The sequence below is a fragment of the Oncorhynchus gorbuscha genome, linkage group LG25 (assembly GCF_021184085.1).
Source record: "Oncorhynchus gorbuscha isolate QuinsamMale2020 ecotype Even-year linkage group LG25, OgorEven_v1.0, whole genome shotgun sequence".
NCBI lineage: Eukaryota > Metazoa > Chordata > Actinopteri > Salmoniformes > Salmonidae > Oncorhynchus > Oncorhynchus gorbuscha.
Window position 1 is genome coordinate 5168230 of NC_060197.1, and position 20847 is coordinate 5189076.

At 44.5% G+C, this 20847-nt stretch overlaps 2 protein-coding genes across 2 annotated transcripts in view; one reads left to right on the forward strand and one right to left on the reverse strand.

Annotated features, from left to right (window-relative positions):
- The window catches only part of LOC124014379 (LHFPL tetraspan subfamily member 3 protein), a 42675-nt gene extending 35131 nt beyond the window's left edge, over positions 1-7544 (reverse strand). Inside the window, exon 1 of the mRNA XM_046329286.1 lies at positions 5910-7544. Within this exon, the coding sequence (XP_046185242.1) occupies positions 5910-6339 (430 nt within the window). The 5' untranslated portion in view covers positions 6340-7544. The remainder of the gene's footprint in view (positions 1-5909) is intronic.
- A 2232-nt stretch (positions 7545-9776) lies between these two features.
- Positions 9777-19425, forward strand: LOC124013774 (origin recognition complex subunit 5-like). Its single transcript, XM_046328280.1, has 14 exons — positions 9777-9882; positions 10102-10278; positions 10949-11227; positions 11418-11492; positions 11953-12064; positions 15315-15445; positions 15987-16035; positions 16217-16307; positions 16508-16563; positions 16943-17055; positions 17390-17437; positions 17528-17638; positions 18538-18650; positions 18961-19425. Exons 2-14 carry the CDS (start codon positions 10165-10167, stop codon positions 19004-19006), a joined length of 1338 nt encoding a protein of 445 aa, XP_046184236.1. The 5' UTR covers positions 9777-9882; positions 10102-10164; the 3' UTR covers positions 19007-19425.
- The last annotated feature ends 1422 nt before the right edge of the window (positions 19426-20847 follow it).

Below are 20847 nucleotides of genomic sequence, written 5' to 3' on the forward strand. Positions count from 1 at the left end.
CTGTGGAGTATGCTGTGGGGGAGTCTCTGATCTGTGGAGTGTGCTGTGGGGGAGTCTCTGATCTGTGGAGTATGCTGTGGGGGAGTCTCTGATCTATGGAGTATGCTGTGGGAGAGTGTCTGATCTGTGGAGTATGCTGTGGGAGAGTGTCTGATCTATGGAGTATGCTGTGGGAGAGTCTCTGATCTGTAGAGTATGCTGTGGGGGAGTCTCTGATCTGTGGAGTGTGCTGTGGGGGAGTCTCTGATCTGTGGAGTATGCTGTGGGGGAGTCTCTGATCTGTGGAGTGTGCTGTGGGGGAGTCTCTGATCTGTGGAGTATGCTGTGGGGGAGTCTCTGATCTGTAGAGTATGCTGTGGGGGAGTCTCTGATCTGTGGAGTGTGCTGTGGGGGAGTCTCTGATCTGTGGAGTATGCTGTGGGGGAGTCTCTGATCTGTGGAGTATGCTGTGGGAGAGTGTCTGATCTGTGGAGTATGCTGTGGGAGAGTGTCTGATCTATGGAGTATGCTGTGGGAGAGTCTCTGATCTGTGGAGTATGCTGTGGGAGAGTCTCCGATTTGTGGAATATGCTGTGGGAGAGTCTGATCTGTGGAGTATGCTGTGGGAGAGTCTCTGATCTGTAGAGTATGCTGTGGGAGAGTCTCCGATTTGTGGAATATGCTGTGGGAGAGTCTGATCTGTGGAGTATGCTGTGGGAGAGTCTGATCTGTGGAGTATGCTGTGGGAGAGTCTGATCTGTGGAGTATGCTGTGGGAGAGTCTGATCTGTGGAGTATGCTGTGGGGGAGTCTGATCTGTGGAGTCTGATCTGTGGAGTATGCTGTGGGGGAGTCTGATCTGTGGAGTATGCTGTGGGAGAGTCTGATCTGTGGAGTATGCTGTGGGAGAGTCTGATCTGTGGAGTATGCTGTGGGAGAGTCTGATCTGTGGAGTATGCTGTGGGAGAGTCTGATCTGTGGAGTATGCTGTGGGGGAGTCTGATCTGTGGAGTATGCTGTGGGAGAGTCTGATCTGTGGAGTATGCTGTGGGAGAGTCTGATCTGTGGAGTATGCTGTGGGAGAGTCTGATCTGTGGAGTATGCTGTGGGAGAGTCTGATCTGTAGAGTATGCTGTGGGAGAGTCTGATCTGTGGAGTATGCTGTGGGAGAGTCTGATCTGTGGAGTATGCTGTGGGAGAGTCTGATCTGTGGAGTATGCTGTGGGAGAGTCTGATCTGTGGAGTATGCTGTGGGAGACTTAATGGGCTTCCAAAGAGCTGGAGTAGTGGGCCGGCTTTCATCAGCCCCATTCACAACTCCTCCTGATGTCCCACCACACTACTTCTGCTGTCCTCTAAAGCTCTGACTAATGTCTCTAGAGAGTGTGTGTGTGTGTGTGTGTGTGTGTGTGTGTGTGTGTGTGTGTGTGTGTGTGTGTGTGTGTGTGTGTGTGTGTGTGTGTGTGTGTGTGTGTGTGTGTGTGTGTGTGTGTGTGTGTGTGTGTGTGTGTGTGTGTGTGTGTGTGTGTGTGTGTGCGTGCGTGCGTGTGTGTGAGAGAGTAACTGGGACTCCCGTTTGGTCATGTTACATCATCTCCCTAATCATCCCAGGCCCAGCCAGCCAGTTCATCACGTTATCACTGACAGGAAGGATAAGAGCTGGTTGATGCCATTAGCTATTGACTTTAGTGGTATTATGACACACACAGCAACTGCCCACTGGCTTTAGTGCACAACCTTGTAAAGTTGTGAGTGGAGAGGGAGGCTAAGCTCTCATTTATGGCTGGTCATATTCGGTTCAGAAAGGCTGGGCCCGAGCTTGAACTTCTAATGGCATGGCTTTCTTCCTGACCTCATCTCTTGATAGTACTTTTCAGCATCAATATTTTAACTCTTCTTCTCTCTGTTTTTTCTCTCCAAAACCTTCTTTGTGACCATCACTTTCCATTTTCTTTAATGTGCTTTTATCTTTTCCTCCCTGCTGGTCTTCATCCCCTCCCTTCGTTGACATCTCTTATCCACCTCCTCTCTTTCCCCCAACAAGGCACCATGTGATGTCTCTCACTTGCCTCCATTTTAAAGAAGTGTGAGAAATGGAGAGCCACACTGTGCAAAGATCCCCAACAGCAACAGTACTGTATGAGTGCTGAACAGACTGTGTGTATTTAAATGCCAAATCATGCATTTTCATGCATAGGCACGAGTTAGGCCCAATCCCCAGACTGAGGGATTGTGACAGACACCTATGATAAATTAAAGACACGGTAAAGAGTAGCACACACACACACACTCAAACACACACACACACACACACACACACACACACACACACACACACACACACACACACACACACACACACACACACACACACACACACACACACACACACACACACACACACACACACACACACACACACACACACACACACACACACACACACACACACACACACACACACACACACACTCAAACACTCACACACACCTGAATAAATAGACCAACAGACAGTACTGCCTGTAAGCAGCAGAGGAGCCAGACGGTGACAACATATGTCTCCCATTAGTGAAGCTTTGTGCTGTTTTGTTCTGCACAGAAACCTCTGGATCAATAAACCACTAGCAACCAAATGGGCCTTTTAATGTTTGATGCTAATGCCAGCTTCCGTCTATGGGGACCCATTGGACCAGTGCTGAGTGCAGCAATGTGCGGCCACTTACCCGTATGGGCAGCCTAGTGGTCCAAACAGAGCCAGGAAACAGGTCATTGAAATGCCTCCATAACGCACTCAAGAGCCCCCTTGGCTCCTTTGTTTGCTTGTGGAAGCCATATCCAAACGGAGCAAGGAGCCCCTGCCGAATACATGAATGATAATCACCTTCCTGCGTGTTCAGGCATTTGCCTTGGTGAGGGTGGGAAATAGGGATGGTCAGTGGAGTTCTTGTTTCCATCCAGGATGGCGAGCCGAGCACCAATCTGCTTCCTCACTAGAGCCAGACAGGCAGGCATTGTCATGCTGCCAGAGCCGACCCATCCATCACATCCTCCACTAGAGTGGAGAAGCGCCTGGCATTTGGTGGAAGTTGTCACAGGATGAGTGTGATTATCATCGACCGACCATGCAGTGTGGTTGTGATGGAGGGGGCTTCCTGTCAGTCTTAGTTCGGGAGTTAATTGGTCCGCAGTGATCGGGGTGGTCAAGGCGACGCAAGTTGGGAGAGAGGGAGGATGGAGGGAGGCAGGGCGGATGGTCCAGCTGCTCCAGTTTGCAGGCAGCTACTGGGCTGAGTGCAGACTGGGCATGTCTACCCGAGAAGTGCTGTGTGCGGTGGGCCAGTTAAGCAGATTATTCAAGAGTGTTCATAGTAGTAAAGGAGACAGACTTGTTTAGGTATTGTATTGCTGTGACGGGAACATGTCAGTTGGTTTCATGTACATTTCCTTCTGGCGTTGCTGTTCAAATGCCTACAGGTAGATTGTTCTCATCAGACGTTCATCCGCTCCTCTGCTTTTAAGGAGAGGTGCATCTTCGCTATGAGCTGTCTTTGGCAGACACTCACAACAGCCAGTTGGTCCTGGATAGAAGTCTGACTACACTGAGCCTAGAAGGTTTTGACAATCATGCCTGGGATCTGTAGCTGCAATGAGAAAATAAAAGTACAATATATTTCCATTTACTACTCCCCAGGAACGTCTTTAATAGCCCATTCCACAGTGACCTCAACATGGCATGGACTGTTGAGTTGATAAAACATATTTGTCACCTGTATTTTTGGAGAATCTCAGTGGTGAAAAGGCCCCATAACTAGGCAGAGATCGTCAAAAATAATTATCTTAATTGAAATGACGTAAATATTTACAATATGTTTAGTAGTGTGTTTTTTTGGCATCATACAGGCCGTGTTAGTCCGTTTGTTGATCACCCCCCTGTATAGTCTGAACATGATCAGATCTGTACCGTATTATAAAGACTGTATGCAGAACATCTCAGAGTAGGCCTGCTGATCTAGGATCTGTCCATATAATCATACTCATGATGATCTAAAATGCAAAACCGATCCTAGATCAGCACTCCTGCCCTGAGAATCATTTTGTGGATACCAACCAAGCGGTCACCACTGAGGGATAAGCAGTGTCTTTCTTTCATGTGGAAAAACAAGGTGCTGATGTAAACACTCTGGCTGTGTTCATTGGGCAGGGCTTCCGTTTGAACTCAGTCTGGGACGAGAATGCTGTGGAATCCTCCGGATAATCTCCATGCTGGTGTTTGTGTTCAACATGAATTTACGGCGAGGCTCCTGCAGCTGTACAGACGGATGGTGTTGTGGGTCTCAGACCAACATCTGTCAAGCAGCATTAACACCCATTCATTATGTTTTTTAAATCAGTGGTTTGTGTTACTTGTTACAGAGATGAGTTGAAGGATCGTTGCCTTTGCTGGATCACTCGATGATTGTATGCATCCGCTTTAAAGCCACAACCTGGAGTCTGTGTGCATTCTGTACCAGTTTAAATTCTGCAAAGTAACTTTCACTGTGATGCTTGTTTACAAGCTTGGGTAAATTCTGATGTATGAGACGACACCACTGGAGTGCGTCTGCATGCCACTGGGATTTTGTCTGTCTGTCAAGATGCAATCATGACATGCAGGTTAAAACTCCAATCAACTGTGCATCAATTATATTCATTTTGGGTGGGTCGAAAACACATGAAACGTTAATGGATATTTAGCTGGGAGATTAACATTGGGTTGTTATTTTACCTAACATTCATATGGTCCTCTTTTAAGATGTTTTTTTTTGTAGAATTTTGACCTGGAGTCATACATCATCTTGTGTTTCTCTACTCCAAGGACTCATCTACAGAAAAAAAGGGAAACCTAGTTGGTGTTTAGTTATCTTTAATTCATCTCTTATCGTGTGTTTTTCAAGCATCTTTGTGGGTTTGTATCTTCCTGATATACAATAAGGAGGGGACTTGCAGCATCTGAAACGGAACCACGTTTGCGCTTGACACGTGCGTGTGTACATTTATTTTTGCAAGGTTTTTTACATGCAACTTGGCCGGTGTCGTTCGCGTGTCTGGCTGCATTTTGTGTTGTTGTCTTTGCTCCATTAATAGATGTGTTAAAGATAGTGTGACAGTGTATGGTGATTTAAGACAGATAAACAAACATGGCTGTCATCTGCAAGGAGCTTTTGCTCATTTTATAGAAATATATTTGCTTAACCCACCTACTTAACCCCCCGACATTGATCATGCACGTCTTATACACCTGCATTGTTTGCTGTTTGGGGTTTTAGGCTGGGTTTCTGTACAGCACTTTGAGATATCAGCTGATGTACGAAGGGCTATATAAATAAATTTGATTTGATTTGATTATAAAACTGACGTCAAGTATAACACTATCAACCACACTTAAAGCTAGAATCCGTCATTTAAACAATAGTGAAGAGCATCCCCGCCCGTTTTGCAAAAAAAATCTAAGTGATTGGGCTGGAGAAATGTAACCACTCTAAAATTCACGGACAGAGCTATAGATGCAAGGACTAACCACCAATGATATCGAAAGCATAGTTTTAACCATGTTTTTAGGCTATACGGTGTTTGTTTACATTTACCTTGTTTATCAACATTGGAGTAAAACAAGTTTATATTTAGGGTTCTGATGGGGCACAACAGTTGAACTAAACTCATGAGGCATGTATTAGTTATATTCATCAAGAATCAATTGGCAGCCTATAATTTACAAGTCCAAGAATGGATGTAGCAACTAAGAATTCAAGCTTTAACACATTGTTTATTTCCCCTTCCTGGCTGATTGAACAGCTGGAATACAGAGATCTCTCTCTGGTTGTAGAACTGCTGAAGTTCTGAACTCCTTTACCCGTCAAGGAATCAATATGCAGACGGGGGGGTGGAACTTACCCGCAGCCAGCTGTATCCAGCCGCAGATCTTGTAGACGGTGCCTGTGCTGCAGAAGAAGAAGAGCGTGAAGCAGCCGATGCATCCGATGACCAGCGCCATGGACATCCCGATGAAGACGGACGCGGCTTTGAAGGCGCTGGAAGGGATCGTGCTGAACTCCATGAAGCTGCCCTGGCACGTCAGGTCCCGGGACAGCCCGTTTCCGATGCAGTAGTGGAAGAGGCCGAAGTAACCGGCCTGCGGCGTGTCCATCCCGTCTCCGATCCAGTAGGGCTGGATAAAGCACACCACGTTGACTATAGCGAAGAGGATGGTGAAGATGGCCCACAGAACCCCGATAGCGCGGGAGTTCCTCACATAGTTGGTCTGGTAGATTTTGGCAGCCTCGGAAGCGGGAAGCATGGTTGTTGGAGCCCCAGGCACCATCATTCAATCTCTAAAGGTTTTTACATTTACGAACTGTTCACACACAGAGCTTGAATCAAGCACAAAGCACATCCCGGCTGCGTCAATGTGACATGATATCCCCGACTAAACTGCTCCCCTCTGGGCGAGTGTTCAGCCTACTAAAGCCTTGCAGCTTGCACTGTGCTTGGGTCCGCCACCGTTTTCCTTATCTTTATTGAATGGTAGGCTGGGTATCCGAGAGATATTACGAATAATACCGAGGAGGAATCTTCTGAATGAATGATCACTGAGATAACAGCATGTAATAATCACCGGGTGTTAATTCGAAACGGCCATAGTAGGCTAAACAAGCATCCTACGGTCAGAACTGCATTCGATTGAGGGCGCAGAGATGAATAATCAATGAAAATTGCTACAATCCACCGAGAGCAGCTGAGATCCCCATTCACAGACGTGGCCACTACCGTAGTGGTCAAGGCTACAATCTCATTTTCCACCGAATGCCAATTTTCCCGAGGTGTCGGAGGTGCATTTAACTGAGATGATGAAGTCGCGAGTGTTGACAATTTGCTCACTGTGCATGATGCGCTCTGCGTCCATATTTGACCAAAGAACACCTGTATTCCAGGCAGGCGCAGTCCGACTGTCACAACCGATAGGCCTATCAAAGCCCCTCTGATAAAGCACCATACGCAATACAGCCTATCCCCTAATCCCACTCTCTCATGCCCCAGTGCAACGATGGAATGGGAGACTTCTGAAATAAAATCGTTAAATATAAAAAGCAACACTCCTATTTGATTTAGTCTAGGTTGGCACTGACCTTCGACGCATAATATTGAAGTTTCAGCTTTCTCTCTCTCTCCCTCTCTCGGCGTTGATCTGTGTCCACCGAAATGGGATGGTTTCTTTCGCACATCAAGACGCTCTGGTGTTTAGCGCACAGTGAGCAAGTACGCATCAACATCAAGGGCAGGCTATAAAACTCAGCCCTGCGACATGGCATTTTATCACGAAGTCGTGATATAGGCTAAACTTAATCATGACTGCAATGGCTGGGTAATCACTATAAATGCAATCATCTGTTTGATAGCCTACTCAAAGTCTCCAACTGTGTGTGCTATGCAGCGGGCAACAGTATGCACAGTGCTCAGTGGTACGGTTGACTTGATGCTCTTCTTGTTGATCACTTGATGATTCTGAAGTGGCTTTGACTGCTCTGCCAGTACCTTCTCTCAGTGCAGTCTATTCTTCTTCAGGATTATCCTTCTCAAAGCTGCATGTGGCGTATTTCTCCCCACGGCACGGCGAGGTAGCCTATAGGCCTAACAAGAAAAACAAACAAGGTGTACACAGGCATGAAAGCATTTTATGTTCATTTATTTAGGAGAAGGCTTGTGGTTACAATTATTGTGCAGCTGAGAAAATAACTTTATATTTACAGTAGCATACCTATTAGTTTATGAATGGCGTAAGACAAATTGAATCATTCTCAATCTGAAAAAAAAACCCAAAGAAATTACAAACTTCATAGCTGTAAAAGAAGACGAGGTGACCATTTACACAGACTCTGAGCAAAGTGTGTGTTCAGGTTTCTTAGATGGGTGACCCGTTGAAATCATGAAAACTATGAAACCTTGCGCTAGAATGATGTCTGTCATTCTGTCAATTGTAATTCAGCAATCTAACTTTTGGTATTAAATGGAAGTTATTGTCAGTTTTTTTATATATATAATAACCATGTTAACATGTATTTCTCGAAAAGCAAATGTATAGTACTGTCCCAATTCCAACGAATGGTGTTTGAATAGTGGCATATGGATCTTTTTGTTCAGCTACAAAAATGCTCAAATTAAACCTTTAATCAATTTAAATGTAATTTAATTCATTCGATATTCTAAAAATACATAGAAATATGTTGCTGTAGTTGTTCATAACATCTCAAAATAAATTATATAGGCTATGTATCACATAAAACAGCATAGGATGATGGTGGAAGGAATTAGAGGGAAATAACAAGTATGACGGTAAGGATAGAAAGAAAGGACATGTAAGAAAGAGAGAATAGAAACATTTATGATTAAAAAAAAACGAATTCATGAAAAGGGACAGCATTTGGGGAATAATAGAACTTTTACCAAGAGCTTGGAATCTTCCCAAATCAATATTCATAGGGCATGGGGTGAGTCTAGTAGTATAAGGTTTTTGTCACGACATGGTGAAAACTGAGCGTGTTTTATACAGTATATAGGCCTAAGCCTCTACAAAGTCGGATAGATGATTTCACAATAAGCTCCAGGTGAAGTGGGACAGTAATGCATTTCTAATGAGACAATGTTGTCCCACGTCATCTACTAACTAGCCAGTAGTGTCCCGCTGTAAACGCTATATGATAAGTAAGGGTTCTGATGTTGTTTTGGGGTTGAAGCATCCACTATATAATGCATTGTTTCAGCATAAACATTTAGTTAAGACCTTCATTGAAATAAATATAATTTGAGTAGGGTAGACTGATGTTGATTGTCTACATAGCGATCTACCAAAAAGTGTTTAATGAGGAGAAATATCAGGTCAATAAAAAATCATATAAAAAATAACAATTTTCTACTCATCCTTAATTCACAGTGTTCTCACGTTCTGTTTCCAATCCTGCAGGTACCATGATACAATTAAATAACCATCTCAAACAAAAACCAACTACACAAAATGGTAAAGCTGTCAAGTAAAATCATCGGTAGTTTGATTAGTATGGAAGCTCTGTTCTTTTGAGAGAGTGGCGCAGGCGGGGGTAATGATTGCCACTGACCTCACTTAGCCAGGAGTAGCCTACCAGCTTCCATCAAGCCGCGGATACAGATCTACAGGGTTGCAAAACTACGGGTAATTGACCAACGTTACTTACATCTTCGGTAATCTATGGCAACAGGTAATCTATGGTAACTGGAAATGTAGGCCTATACTTGAATAACAATTTTAAAAATGTATTCATATATAGTATTCATTTTTTATATGGTCCATATTGTGGGGCTTCTAGTGGATAGACCATATGTTCAAAAACAAATAGCCTAATTAGGCTGATGAGTGGCATTTATTTTCAATGAACTCTTCCAAGTGTTGACTTATTTCACAACTTCAACCAGTTTGGCGTCAAAACATTTACAACAAAGCAGTCAAATAAGTGTGTAAACAATATAAAAGATATTTCATGCTAAAACCCTCATATTAAACACCAATGGTATTCAGTAAGCTGGTAGTTTATTTAAGTGTTAATGCCCGAGAAGCCGGTGTTTGAACATTTTTGCAATGAAACAAAATGGCCTCAATTAAATCACTCGATTTCATACATCCAAAACATTGCAAATAGGGGTGACAGCATTTGGTGATAGTGGCATTACGTTGCAAATAGACAACTACAACTCCCAGAGTCAACTGCTTTAACCTGGTGGTGATTGGCTTGTAAAAGAGACAGGAAATTGTGACGTGGCATTTGGAGACGCGGGAAACTCTTGACATGTTTACAGGGATGTTGGATATGGGTAATTTCATTGCATGAACTCCAACCAGGTAACATTATTCAGTATGCTTGCAGTAACAAAACTTTCAACAACTTAACATTACCCTTGAGGTTCCACGAGAGCTACACTGTTGTTGTCAGTTGAGTTAGCTAGCTAGGTAGCACTGCTGCAGAGGAAGGGAAGCAAGGACAATTTGCACAATGCACTGCTAGTTTGAAAAGAGTTAACGTTACCTTGTTCTGTAACTGTCTCTTTATTTCTGTTATAGGCCAAACTACTTTGTAAGTCATACACTTTATGGTTTGGTGTGTGTCTAAAAGTAGCCTAAACTATGGCAGCACAACTTCAGCACCTAGGGTATGAGGATGAAAAGTTGCAGCGCGTGATGGAGAGATTGCCTTGCAGAGATGTCCAGGCGAGCATGCTGCTGGCGTTGATGGGAGAGGTCTGTGTCTGATTTGAAACATTGTAACATCAAGCACATTACGGTAAACAGTTTAATAAAGGTTAAATAAAACAACAGATAGTTAGCTGGCTATGACTATCTAACACTGGAACTCTTCCAAGTCAAGTTACATTACAAATGTATTGCCATCGGGGCCTGTCGGTTTAACTGCTAAACTGCTTACACTGTACTGCATGATTGTAGCGGGTTTATTAACGTGTTAATTCAATTAGCTATGTTGACAATGACGTTACTTTAGCTCATATGATAACAAAGTTGTAGGCTGTGTGTAGCGGGTTTGGCTTGGAAAGTTTTTTTTTTTGAGAGTATATGCGAGAAGGAATACAACGTGGCTGCTATGAAAGTGAACTGGGTTTACGTGTGATCAGGGGTGTATTTATTTAGATGATTCTGTTGAAAATTCAAGTATCATGTAGTAGCCTAAATCAATGTTACATTGAACTGGGTAAATGGAATATGAATGACAGTCATCCAATATGCTGTAATAGAAATAAGGCTATGATAATAAAATAAAAAATGATTGTCCTCCTTCATCTTAAACAGCACCCACCGCCACAATTACATAATATGTTCCAAAAAAAATTCTAGCCCAAATATGTGAATCATTGTATTGACACTTTAATACATGGTATACTTTTTGTGCCTACAGCCAGAGCAATGCAGCTACCCTTCCATTTTCATTTATGGTCATCGTGCCACAGGAAAAAGCCATGTGATACACACCTTGCTGAAGGAACTGGAGCTTCCCTATGCCACAGTGAGCTGTGTGGAATGTGTCTCTGTAGGACTGCTGTTTGAGCAGGTTCTCCTCTCCCTCTTTGGCTCCGACTCTGCCTCCCTACTGTCCCGCACTCCCTCCCTGTCAGACTTCGTACGAGTCTACAAACAACTGTGTGTCCAGGCCTCGGCCAAGCAGACACGATACATTGTGAGTAAAAATCATCCTCACCTGTGATATTCATGCTTGATAATCCACTTCTTTTAAAAATTGCATCCTCAGTTACATTGCAGGCTCTCTTTCTGATGAAGTATAACATGAATTGTTATAAAGCATAATTTGTGTTTTATAATGTATGATGAAACGGTTACAGTGACCTCTGCTGTGTGTATCTGGGTAGGTGCTGGACCGGGCTGAGCTCCTTAGAGATATGGAAGCCAATCTCCTCCCTGCCTTCTTGCGCCTTCAGGAACTGGTAAGAGTCATGTCACCTGTTGAGCATTCTACTTCATTAAGTTGCAGACAGACTGAGTGATGGATGGTGAACTAGCGCAGAAGGGTCCCTTTTTGATTGATAACCTTGATTTTAATGTTTCAAGGAGACACACGAATAAGTGCTTTGAAAGGCAGAGATGAGGAAGAATGACAATCATTCTTGATAATCATTCTTTGCATATTAATTCTGAACCTCAAAAGTGCAGATAGACGACCAGAATGTTTAGTTTAGTTTTCGTTTAGTTTTTAAAGCTGAATGCCCCCTGTCTTTATCTTGGTAGAAGTGTTTTAAAAACTCGTCCCCTTGCATTGATATTGTAGTGGTACTGTAAAGGTGTAGTTGACTGCTAAATGTTGAAAACAAACAGTTGTATTCTTTGTGAATCCACAATGTGATCTGATCCTGTACCTCGACGTAATGGACACTGTTTCCCTGGCAGGTCGACGACAATGTGACGGTGATCCTGCTCAGTGAGATTGTGTGGGATAAGTTCCGACCCAACACTGGCTGTTTTGAACCACTGCTGCTCCACTTCCCTGACTACAGTAAAGGTACAGCTGTCAACAGATAAGCATCTATGGCCTTTAGCATTGAATTAGGTACAGATAGATGAGTGGCAGTGGAGGCTGCTGAGGGGAGGACGGCTCATCATAATGTCCGCAAAGGCGCAAATGGAATGGCATCAAACACCTGGAAAACGTGTGTGATGTATTTGATTCCATGCCACTGATTCTGCTCCAGTTATTACCACGAGCCTGTTCTCCCCAATTAAGGTGCCACCAACCTCATGTGATTAGTGAGAACTCTTTGTACATGTGGTTTTGCACCAACACTTGAGAAATGACTGTGACTAAGATGGCACCGAAGAGGATGGCTGACGTTTTACATGCTCCTGACCAATGCTCCTGACCTATTTTGTTAGTTTTTCTTAGCATTATTTTCAACTTATTTTGTACATATAGTTGCTGCTACCGTCTCTTATGACTGAAAATAACTTCTAGACATCAGAACAGCGATTTACTAACCACGAACTGGAAGAAGCTTTTTCCTTTAACGAGTCCGAAGGATATACTGCTCTCCCGGGAACAGGCCTGGTAAGACAAGGGGTAGGGTTGTGTGTCTATTTGTCAATAACAGCTGGTGCGCAATGTTTAATATTAAAGAAGTCTCAAGGTATTGTTCGCCTGAGATAGCTTATCATAAGGTACTCTATAGACCACACTATCTACCAAGAGTTCTCATCTATATTATTTGTAGACGTCTGTTTACCACCACAGACCGATGCTGGCACTAAGACCGCACTCAACCAACTCTGTAAGGCCATTAGCAAACAAGAAAATGCTCATTTAGAAGCAGCACTCCTAGTGGCCGGGGACTTTAATGCAGGGAAACTTAAGTCAGTTTTACCACATTTTTATCAGCATGTCACATGTGCAACCAGGGGGGGGGGGACTCAAGACCACCTTTACTCGACACAGAGAGATGCATACAAAGCTCTCCCCGCCCTCCATTTGGCAAATCTCACCATAATTCTATCCTCCTGATTCCTGCTTACAAGCTAAACCTAAAGCAGGAAGTACCAGTGACTCGCTCAATACGGAAGTGGTCAGATGACGAGGATGCTACGCTACAGGACTGTTTTGCTAGCACAGACTGGAATATGTTCTGGGATTCATCCATTGGCATTGAGGAGTATACCACCTCAGTCATCGGCTTCATCAATAAGTGCCCCAACCAGTAACCATGGATTACAGGCAACATCCGCATCGAGCTAAAGGCTAGAGCTGCTGCTTTCAAGGAGCGGGACAATAATCCGGACGTTTATAAGAAATCCCTCTATGCCCTCAGACCAACCATCAAGCAGGTTAAGTGTCAATACAGGATTAAGATTGAATCCTACTACACTGGCTCTGACGCTCGTTGGATGTGGCAGGGCTTGAAAACTATTACAGACGACAAAGGGAAACCCAGACGCGAGCTGCCTAGTGACGCGAGCCTACCAGACAAGCTAAATGCCTTTTTATGCTCGATTTGAGGCAAGCAAAACTGAAGCATGCACAAGAGCACCAGCTGTTCTGGATGACTTTGTGACAACTCACTCGGTCGCCGATGTAAGCAAGAGCTTTAAACAGGTCAACATTCAAAAAGCCCCGGGGCCAGATGGATTACCAGGACGTGTACTCCGAGCATGGGCAGACCAACTGGCAAGTGTCTTCACTGACATTTTTAACCTCTCCCTGGCTGAATCTGTAATACCTACATGTTTCAAGCAGACCACCATAGTCCCTGTGCCCAAGGAAGCGAAGGTAACCTGCCTAAATGATTACCGCCCCATAGCACTCATGTTCGTAGCCATGAAGTGCTTTGATAGGTTGGTCATGGCTCACCATAGTCCCATGAAGCTCATCACTAAGCTAAGGACACTGGGACTGAACACCTCCCTCTTCAACTGGATCCTGGACTTCCTGACGGGCCGACCGCAGGTGGTAAGGGTAGGAAACTTCACGTCTGCCACGCTGATCCTCAACACTGGGGCCCCTAGGGTGTGTCCTTAGTCCCTTCTGTACTCCCTGTTCACCCACGACTGCGTGGCCAAACACGACTCCAACACAATCATTAATTTTGCAGACTACACAACAGTGGTAGGCCTGATCACCGACAACAATGAGACATCCTATAGGGAGGAGGTCAGAGAACTGGCAGTGAGCAAGACAAAGGAGCTGATCATGGACTACAGGAAAATGTGGGCCGAACAGGCCCCCATTAACATCAACGGGGCTGTAGTGGAGCAGGTCGAGATTTTCAAGTTCCTTGGTGTCCACATCACCAACAAACTATCATGGTCCAAACACATCAAGACAGCCGTGAAGAGGGCACGACAAAACCTTTTCCCTCTCAGGAGACTGAAAAGATTTGACATGGGTTCCCAGATCCTCAAAAAGTTCTACATCTGCACCATTGAGAGCATCCTGACCGTTTGTATCACTGCCTGGTATGACAACTGCTCGGCATCTGACTGTAAGGCACTACAGAGGGTAGTGCGTATGGCCCAGTACATCACCGGGGCCAAGCCTCCTGCCATCCAGGACCTATATACTAGGCGGTGTCGAAGAAAGGCCCATCAAATTGTCAGACTCCAGTCACCCATAGACTGTTCTCTCTGCTACCACACGGCAAGCGGTACCGGAGCGCCAAGTCTTGGACCAAAAGGCTCCTTAAAAGCTTCTACCCCCAAGCCATAAGACTGCTGAACAATTAATCAAATGGCCACCGGACTATTACATTGACACTCCTCCATTTGTTTTCTACACTGCTGCTACTCACTGTTTATCATCTATGCATTGTCACTTCACCCCTACCTACATGTACAAATGACTTCAACTGGTCTGTACCCCTGCACACTGACTCGTTACGGGTACCCTCTGTATATAGCCTCGTTATTGTGTTAATAAAAAGTATTTATTGATTTGATTTTTTACTTTAGTTTATTTGGTAAATATTTTCTTAACTCTTCTTGAACTGTACTGTTGGTTAAGGGCTTGTAAGTAAGCATTTCACGGTAAGGTCTACACTTGTTGTATTCAGTGCATGTGACATAAAGTTTGATTTGATTTTGACAGAACACAACAAACAAAGGCAAACGTGAGAGAATATGTCGAGAAAATGAACACTTAGGCTTTAATCAAAGTTTGAAAGAATGTCAGAGTTCCTGTACATAAAATGACTACAGTCGTGTGAGAGAGTCTTTGTGTGTGACTTCATTTGAGGCAGGCGTTGACTGTGTGTGTTGTTCCTGTGCAGGGGAGCTGCAGCAGATCCTGTCTGAGGACAGCCACCCATCCTACTCCCCAGAGCTCTACTCTGCCTTCATCAACATCCTACTGGGAGTCTTCTACTCTGTCTGCAGGGACCTCCGAGAGCTCAGACACCTGGTCAGTTATGCATACTCATAGTAACAACTGAACTCTCAGACACATGCTCACACATTCAGACCACACTCAGTAAGGACACAGACACATTCACAGTAACTCTCAACTCTCACATAGCTGTTAACACGCTGTCATGACACACTCTGACAAAGAACTAGCTCTTGCACGTCTCTCTAGATGTATCTTGATGCCCCCATGTATGTTTAAAGAAAATGTATGGCATACACACTTATCCAGTCCTTTAATATCTATTCTGGGGGCTTAAAGAAATATCAATAGGTTGGTGCAAGGGGTTCATTTCAGATTAGGCAACAGTTTGCTCTGTTGTACGGACACACTCTCCATGCTACCCTTTGAGGATTCAGTATGAGTTTGTTTCCAGGCTATCCATCACTATTTTATTTAGTCCACTTGAGTTACTACGTCTACGGATTGGGATTTTCTTTGATATGCAGAATTGTAATAATGATCCAACGCAGACATGTTGTTTACATTGTCAGAGTCTGTACTTGTTGTCCTTATTTGTAATTCTCCTTTCAAACAGGCTGCCCTCCATTTCTCTAAATTCGTTGAACCTTTGGAGCAAGGCAAAGGTAATATATTCATATTTCTAGAACAGTAATAACTACATGAATATTTAAATGACTTTGCTGTCTCCCCTTAGTGTCTCTGTACTTTAATTTGATGATGGATTCCTTTCATGTCATCCTCTCTCTAGCTTGTCTCTCAGATTATCAATGTTTAAATTCCAACCTTTATTTTCTCTGCCCTCAGTGAAAGAGAGTGACACTCACAAGCTGTGGAGGAACATCGAGCCTCACCTGAAGAAGGCCATGCAGACGGTGTACCTGCGAGAGGTGTCCAGGTCTGTCTGTGTACATCTGCCTCAGCCAAACATGATCGAGTCCCATTGATTTAGCTTCCGTGACCGACCTTCTCTCATGGACTGACGACAGGCAGCCTTAATTCCGTTTTCCGGCTTTTATTACACAACAGCGGCTCAGTGCTGCTGGCTCTGTAATAGTGGTGTGTCCCCTGATTTCGTCATGTCTCTGTTCTGCTCAGTGTGCAGTGGGAGCAACAGCTGCAGATGGAGGAGAAGGAGGCAGGAGTCGTGAGAGGTAGGCAAGGAGAAGTGTGGACACACCGATACACACAGATACATATGCACGCATGCACTGAGAAAAAAACCGGTGGAAATAATAATCTAGTTAGAATCTAGTGACCAGGACCAGTTCACACACTCCCAGACCCCAGCTATCCCCTTGTTTGTGTTGCTGCTTGTCCCCAGCCTGAGAGGGAGTTCAGGAGAGTGGACCCTCTAAACTACCCCTATGTTTATCCCTGAATGGAGGGTCCACTCCAGACTCATTGGTACTAGATACCCAGACAGTGGAAACAACAGCAGGTGTTTCTCTCATCTCCTATCCACAAGCCGTCTGTAGATGTTGTACATGTTTCCCAGGTAAAGACATTGAGAGCTTCCTCTGCCTTTCTCAGGTCTGTCTGCTCATGCCCATGTGGAGTTGCCTTACTACTCCAAGTTCCTGCTGATAGCTGCATACCTGGCCTCCTACAACCCTGCTCGCACTGACAAACGCTTCTTCCTCAAGGTACCTGTTCTCTCCTCAGCACCTGAACCTCCTTCACCTCACCATCTCAAAAGCTAGACACATGACTGTAAAGTCATAAAGTCATCATTGGAATAGGAGTCAGTTGTTAAACATCAATGCCACCTGCTATTCACCAACTCTTTGCCTGCTACTTTTCCTACTCATATTTCTTTTTTTTCCTTTTCTCTTTTTTTGTGTGGGGGGGGGGTAGACCAGCTTTAACATTGCAGATGGATTGTAGTTTCTATCAATGTAATTGTTTGCATAACCCCCCCCCCATTGTGTGTGTTTTAGTTGGTAATTTACATGATTCTCTCTCTCCCTTACCCAACAGCACCATGGCAAAATAAAAAAGACCAACTTTTTGAAGAAACATGAAAAGGTGATTGTCTTTAGCTAAAGCTGTTGTACTATTATTTAGATTTCGTCAATGATATGTTCTACCTAGTGAATTCACCTCTCTCCCATTCAGACCAGTAATCACCTGCTGGGGCCCAAGCCGTTCCCTCTGGACCGTCTCCTGGCCATCTTCTACAGTGTGGTGGACAGCAGAGTGGCCCCCACCGCCAGTGTTTTCTGTCAGGTCAGCTGAGACACTCAGGCTTTCTGCAGTGCCATCCAAAGGATCATTTCAATTGTTTTTATTTAACCCTTATTTTGACAGGGAGTTATGCTGAGATCAAGGTCTCTTACAGATGAGCCCTGTATCAAACCTACACGTCACTATACACATGAATATACAAGTCAATGCATGAAAAGTAAAACGCAATAATATATAGTGAACAAAAATATAAATGCAACTTTCAAAGATTTTGCGGAGTTACAGTTGATACAATATATTCATTAGGCCCTTATCTATGGATCTCGCATGACTAGGAATGGGAGCAGCTATGGGTGGTCCTGGGAGGGCATAGGGAGCCGGGCCCACCCACTGGTGACCTAGGCCTGGCCAATCAGAATGAGTTTTCCCCACAAAAGGGCTTTATTACATATAGAAATACTCCTCAATACCCCCCCACCACCACATTCCTGCAGGTGAAGAGGCTGGATATGGAGGTCCTGGGCTGGAAAGATTTCTTGAACATTTCTAGGATATTTTATTTCAGCTCATGAAACATGGGACCAACACTTTACATGTTGCATTTTATATTTTTGTTCAGTATAAAACAAACTCATTCTTCAGTGAAAAGGTCCTCAATCAGCTCTGACTCTGAACTGGGATCATGGAAAATGATGTAGCAATGTTGTTTAGTGGAACTCCTGGAACAGTCATGTATGTGATGGTAGTATTAGTATTGGATGATTCTAATTCACCAGCTGTCTCCTTGGATAGATGATTTCAACCCCTGAACTGCTCTTGAATTGATGTATGGTACGGGCTTAATGTGAAGTGATTTTAAAATGATTTGATCTCCAGTCTGAATTCTCTATTTGTGTAAAGCCAAATGAAACATTGTTGATGACAACGCCCCCCCCCCCCAGATCTCCTCCCTGGTGACCCTTCAGCTGTTGAATCAGGTGGGCCACGATGACCAGCTGGATGCGCCTAAATACAAATGTGCTGTCTCTCTGGACTTCATCCTCACTATCTCCAGGTGTGTATATGTTACTGTTGTCTTTAGTGCAGGGCTCTCCAACCCTGTTCCTGGAGACATAGGTGTTCGCTCCAACCCCAGTTGTAACTGACCTCTTTCGGTTCATCAACCAACCGGTTGGAGGGAACCTACAGGAGGGTAGCTCTCAAGGAACAGGGTTGGAGGGAACCTACAGAAGGGTGGCTCTCCAGGAACAGGGTCAGAGAGCCCTGCTTTAGTGTATTCGCCACAGATCTGTTTTACTGCTAGATATTTCTATTTTTAGAATATCAGATGCTGAGTTTTGTGACCCACTGCTCTTAATTTCCAGGACTGTGAGCTTTGACATGGTAAAGTACCTGTATGACTTCCTCTAGCCGTGGTGGTTTAATGGAGAGGAATTCAGCTGGACTCTGATGGAATGGAATGTACTGGTGGACATTGGACAAACATGAGCAGAAAGGTGGGAGATGCTTCTCTTGTCTGGACTCCTCACTGTGTGTGCACTGTGCAGGACCAGAGGACTATGTAATCATTAAGCCTATGCTTTATTGCCCCCTGGTGACTGACTGGAACCACTGTCAGACACCAGCATCTGCAGCATTGTGAATGTACTGTATTGTGAATGCGCCTATTGATTCCCTAGCTACACCTGTTTGATTGTGGTGAACAAACAATAGAGAACATTCATAATTTTCTGGATTCACAGGAGCCCTTGGATATCTTCGGGTTTTGGTGGACTTTAATATTATTTTTCAGTACTTCAAAATAAAATGTCCCTGTTTTAACAAAGGTTTCATAATTGTGACAGGATTCTGTTCTCTCCATAGTATGACAGCTACGCACAATAAGAACCTGGTAGAATGAAGGATTCATCAAAGACTTCTTAAGGTACAAAATGGAGGGAATATAATAAACTCAGCAACAAAAAAAGTCCCTTTTTCAGGACCCTGTCTTTCAAAGATAATTTGTAAAAATCCAAAACTTCACAGATCTTCATTGTAAAGGGTTTAAACACTGTTTCCCATGCTTGCTCGGTCATAAGACACTAACAGCTTACGGTAGGCAATTAAGGTCACAGTTATGAAAACTTAGGACACTAAAGAGGCCTTTCTACTGACTCTGGAAAAACACCAAAAGAAAGATGCCCAGGGCCCCTGCTCATCTGCGTGAACGTGCCTTAGACATGCTGCAAGGAGGCATGAGGACTGCAGATGTGGCCAAGGCAATAAATTGCAATGTCCGTACTGTGAGATGCCTAAGACAGCGCTACAGGACAGACAGCTGATCGTCTTCTGAGTGGCATACCATGTGTAACAACACCTGCACTGGATCAGTACATTCGAACATCACACCTGCGGGACAGGTACAGGATGGCAACAACAACTGCTTGAGTTACACCAGGAATGTACAATCACTCCATCAGTGCTCAGACTGTCTGCAATAGGCTGAAAGAGGCTGGACTGAGTGCTTTTAGGCCTGTTTGTAAGGCAGGTCCTCACCAGACATCACCGGCAACAACGTCGCCAATGGGCACACCCACCGTCGCTGGACCAGACAGGATTGGCAAAAAGTGCCCTTCGACGTGTAGCGGTTTTGTCTCACCAGGGGTGGTGGTCGGATTTGCGTTTCTCGTCGAGTGTGCGTTACACTGAGGCCTGTACTCTGGAGCGGGATCGATTTGGAGGTGGAGGGTCCATCATGGTCTGAGGCGGTGTATCACGGCATAATTGGACTGAGCATGTCATTGCAGGCTATCTCAACGCTGTGCGTTACAGGGAAGACCTCTTCCTCCCTCATGTGGTACCCTTCCTGCAGGCTTATCCTGACATGACCCTCCATCATGACAATGCCACCAGCCATACTGCTCGTTCTCTGCATGATTTCCTGAAAGACAGAAATGTAATTGTTCTGCCATGGCCAGCGAAGAGCCTGGATCTCAATCCCATTGTCCACGTCTGGGACCTGTTGGATGTGAGGGCTAGGGCCGTTCCCCCCAGAAATGTCCGGGAACTTACACGTGCATTGGTGGAAGAGTGGGGTAACCTCTCACAGCAAGAACTGACAAATCTGGTGCAGTCCATGAGGAGGAGATACACTGCAGTACTTAATGCAGCTGGTGTCCACACCAGATACTGACTTACTTTTGATTTTGACCCCCCTCCCTTTTTGTTCAGGGACACATTGTTCCATTTCTGTTAGTCACATGTCTGGAGAA

Bases quoted from the DNA above. Each gene is read 5' to 3' on its own strand.
- LOC124013774 (XM_046328280.1), top strand. From the start codon at position 10,165: ATGGCAGCACAACTTCAGCACCTAGGGTATGAGGATGAAAAGTTGCAG. The intron at 16,036-16,216 runs GTAATATATTCA...CTCTGCCCTCAG, and splicing joins ACCTTTGGAGCAAGGCAAAG to TGAAAGAGAGTGACACTCAC. The intron at 16,564-16,942 runs GTAGGCAAGGAG...TGCCTTTCTCAG, and splicing joins GGAGGCAGGAGTCGTGAGAG to GTCTGTCTGCTCATGCCCAT.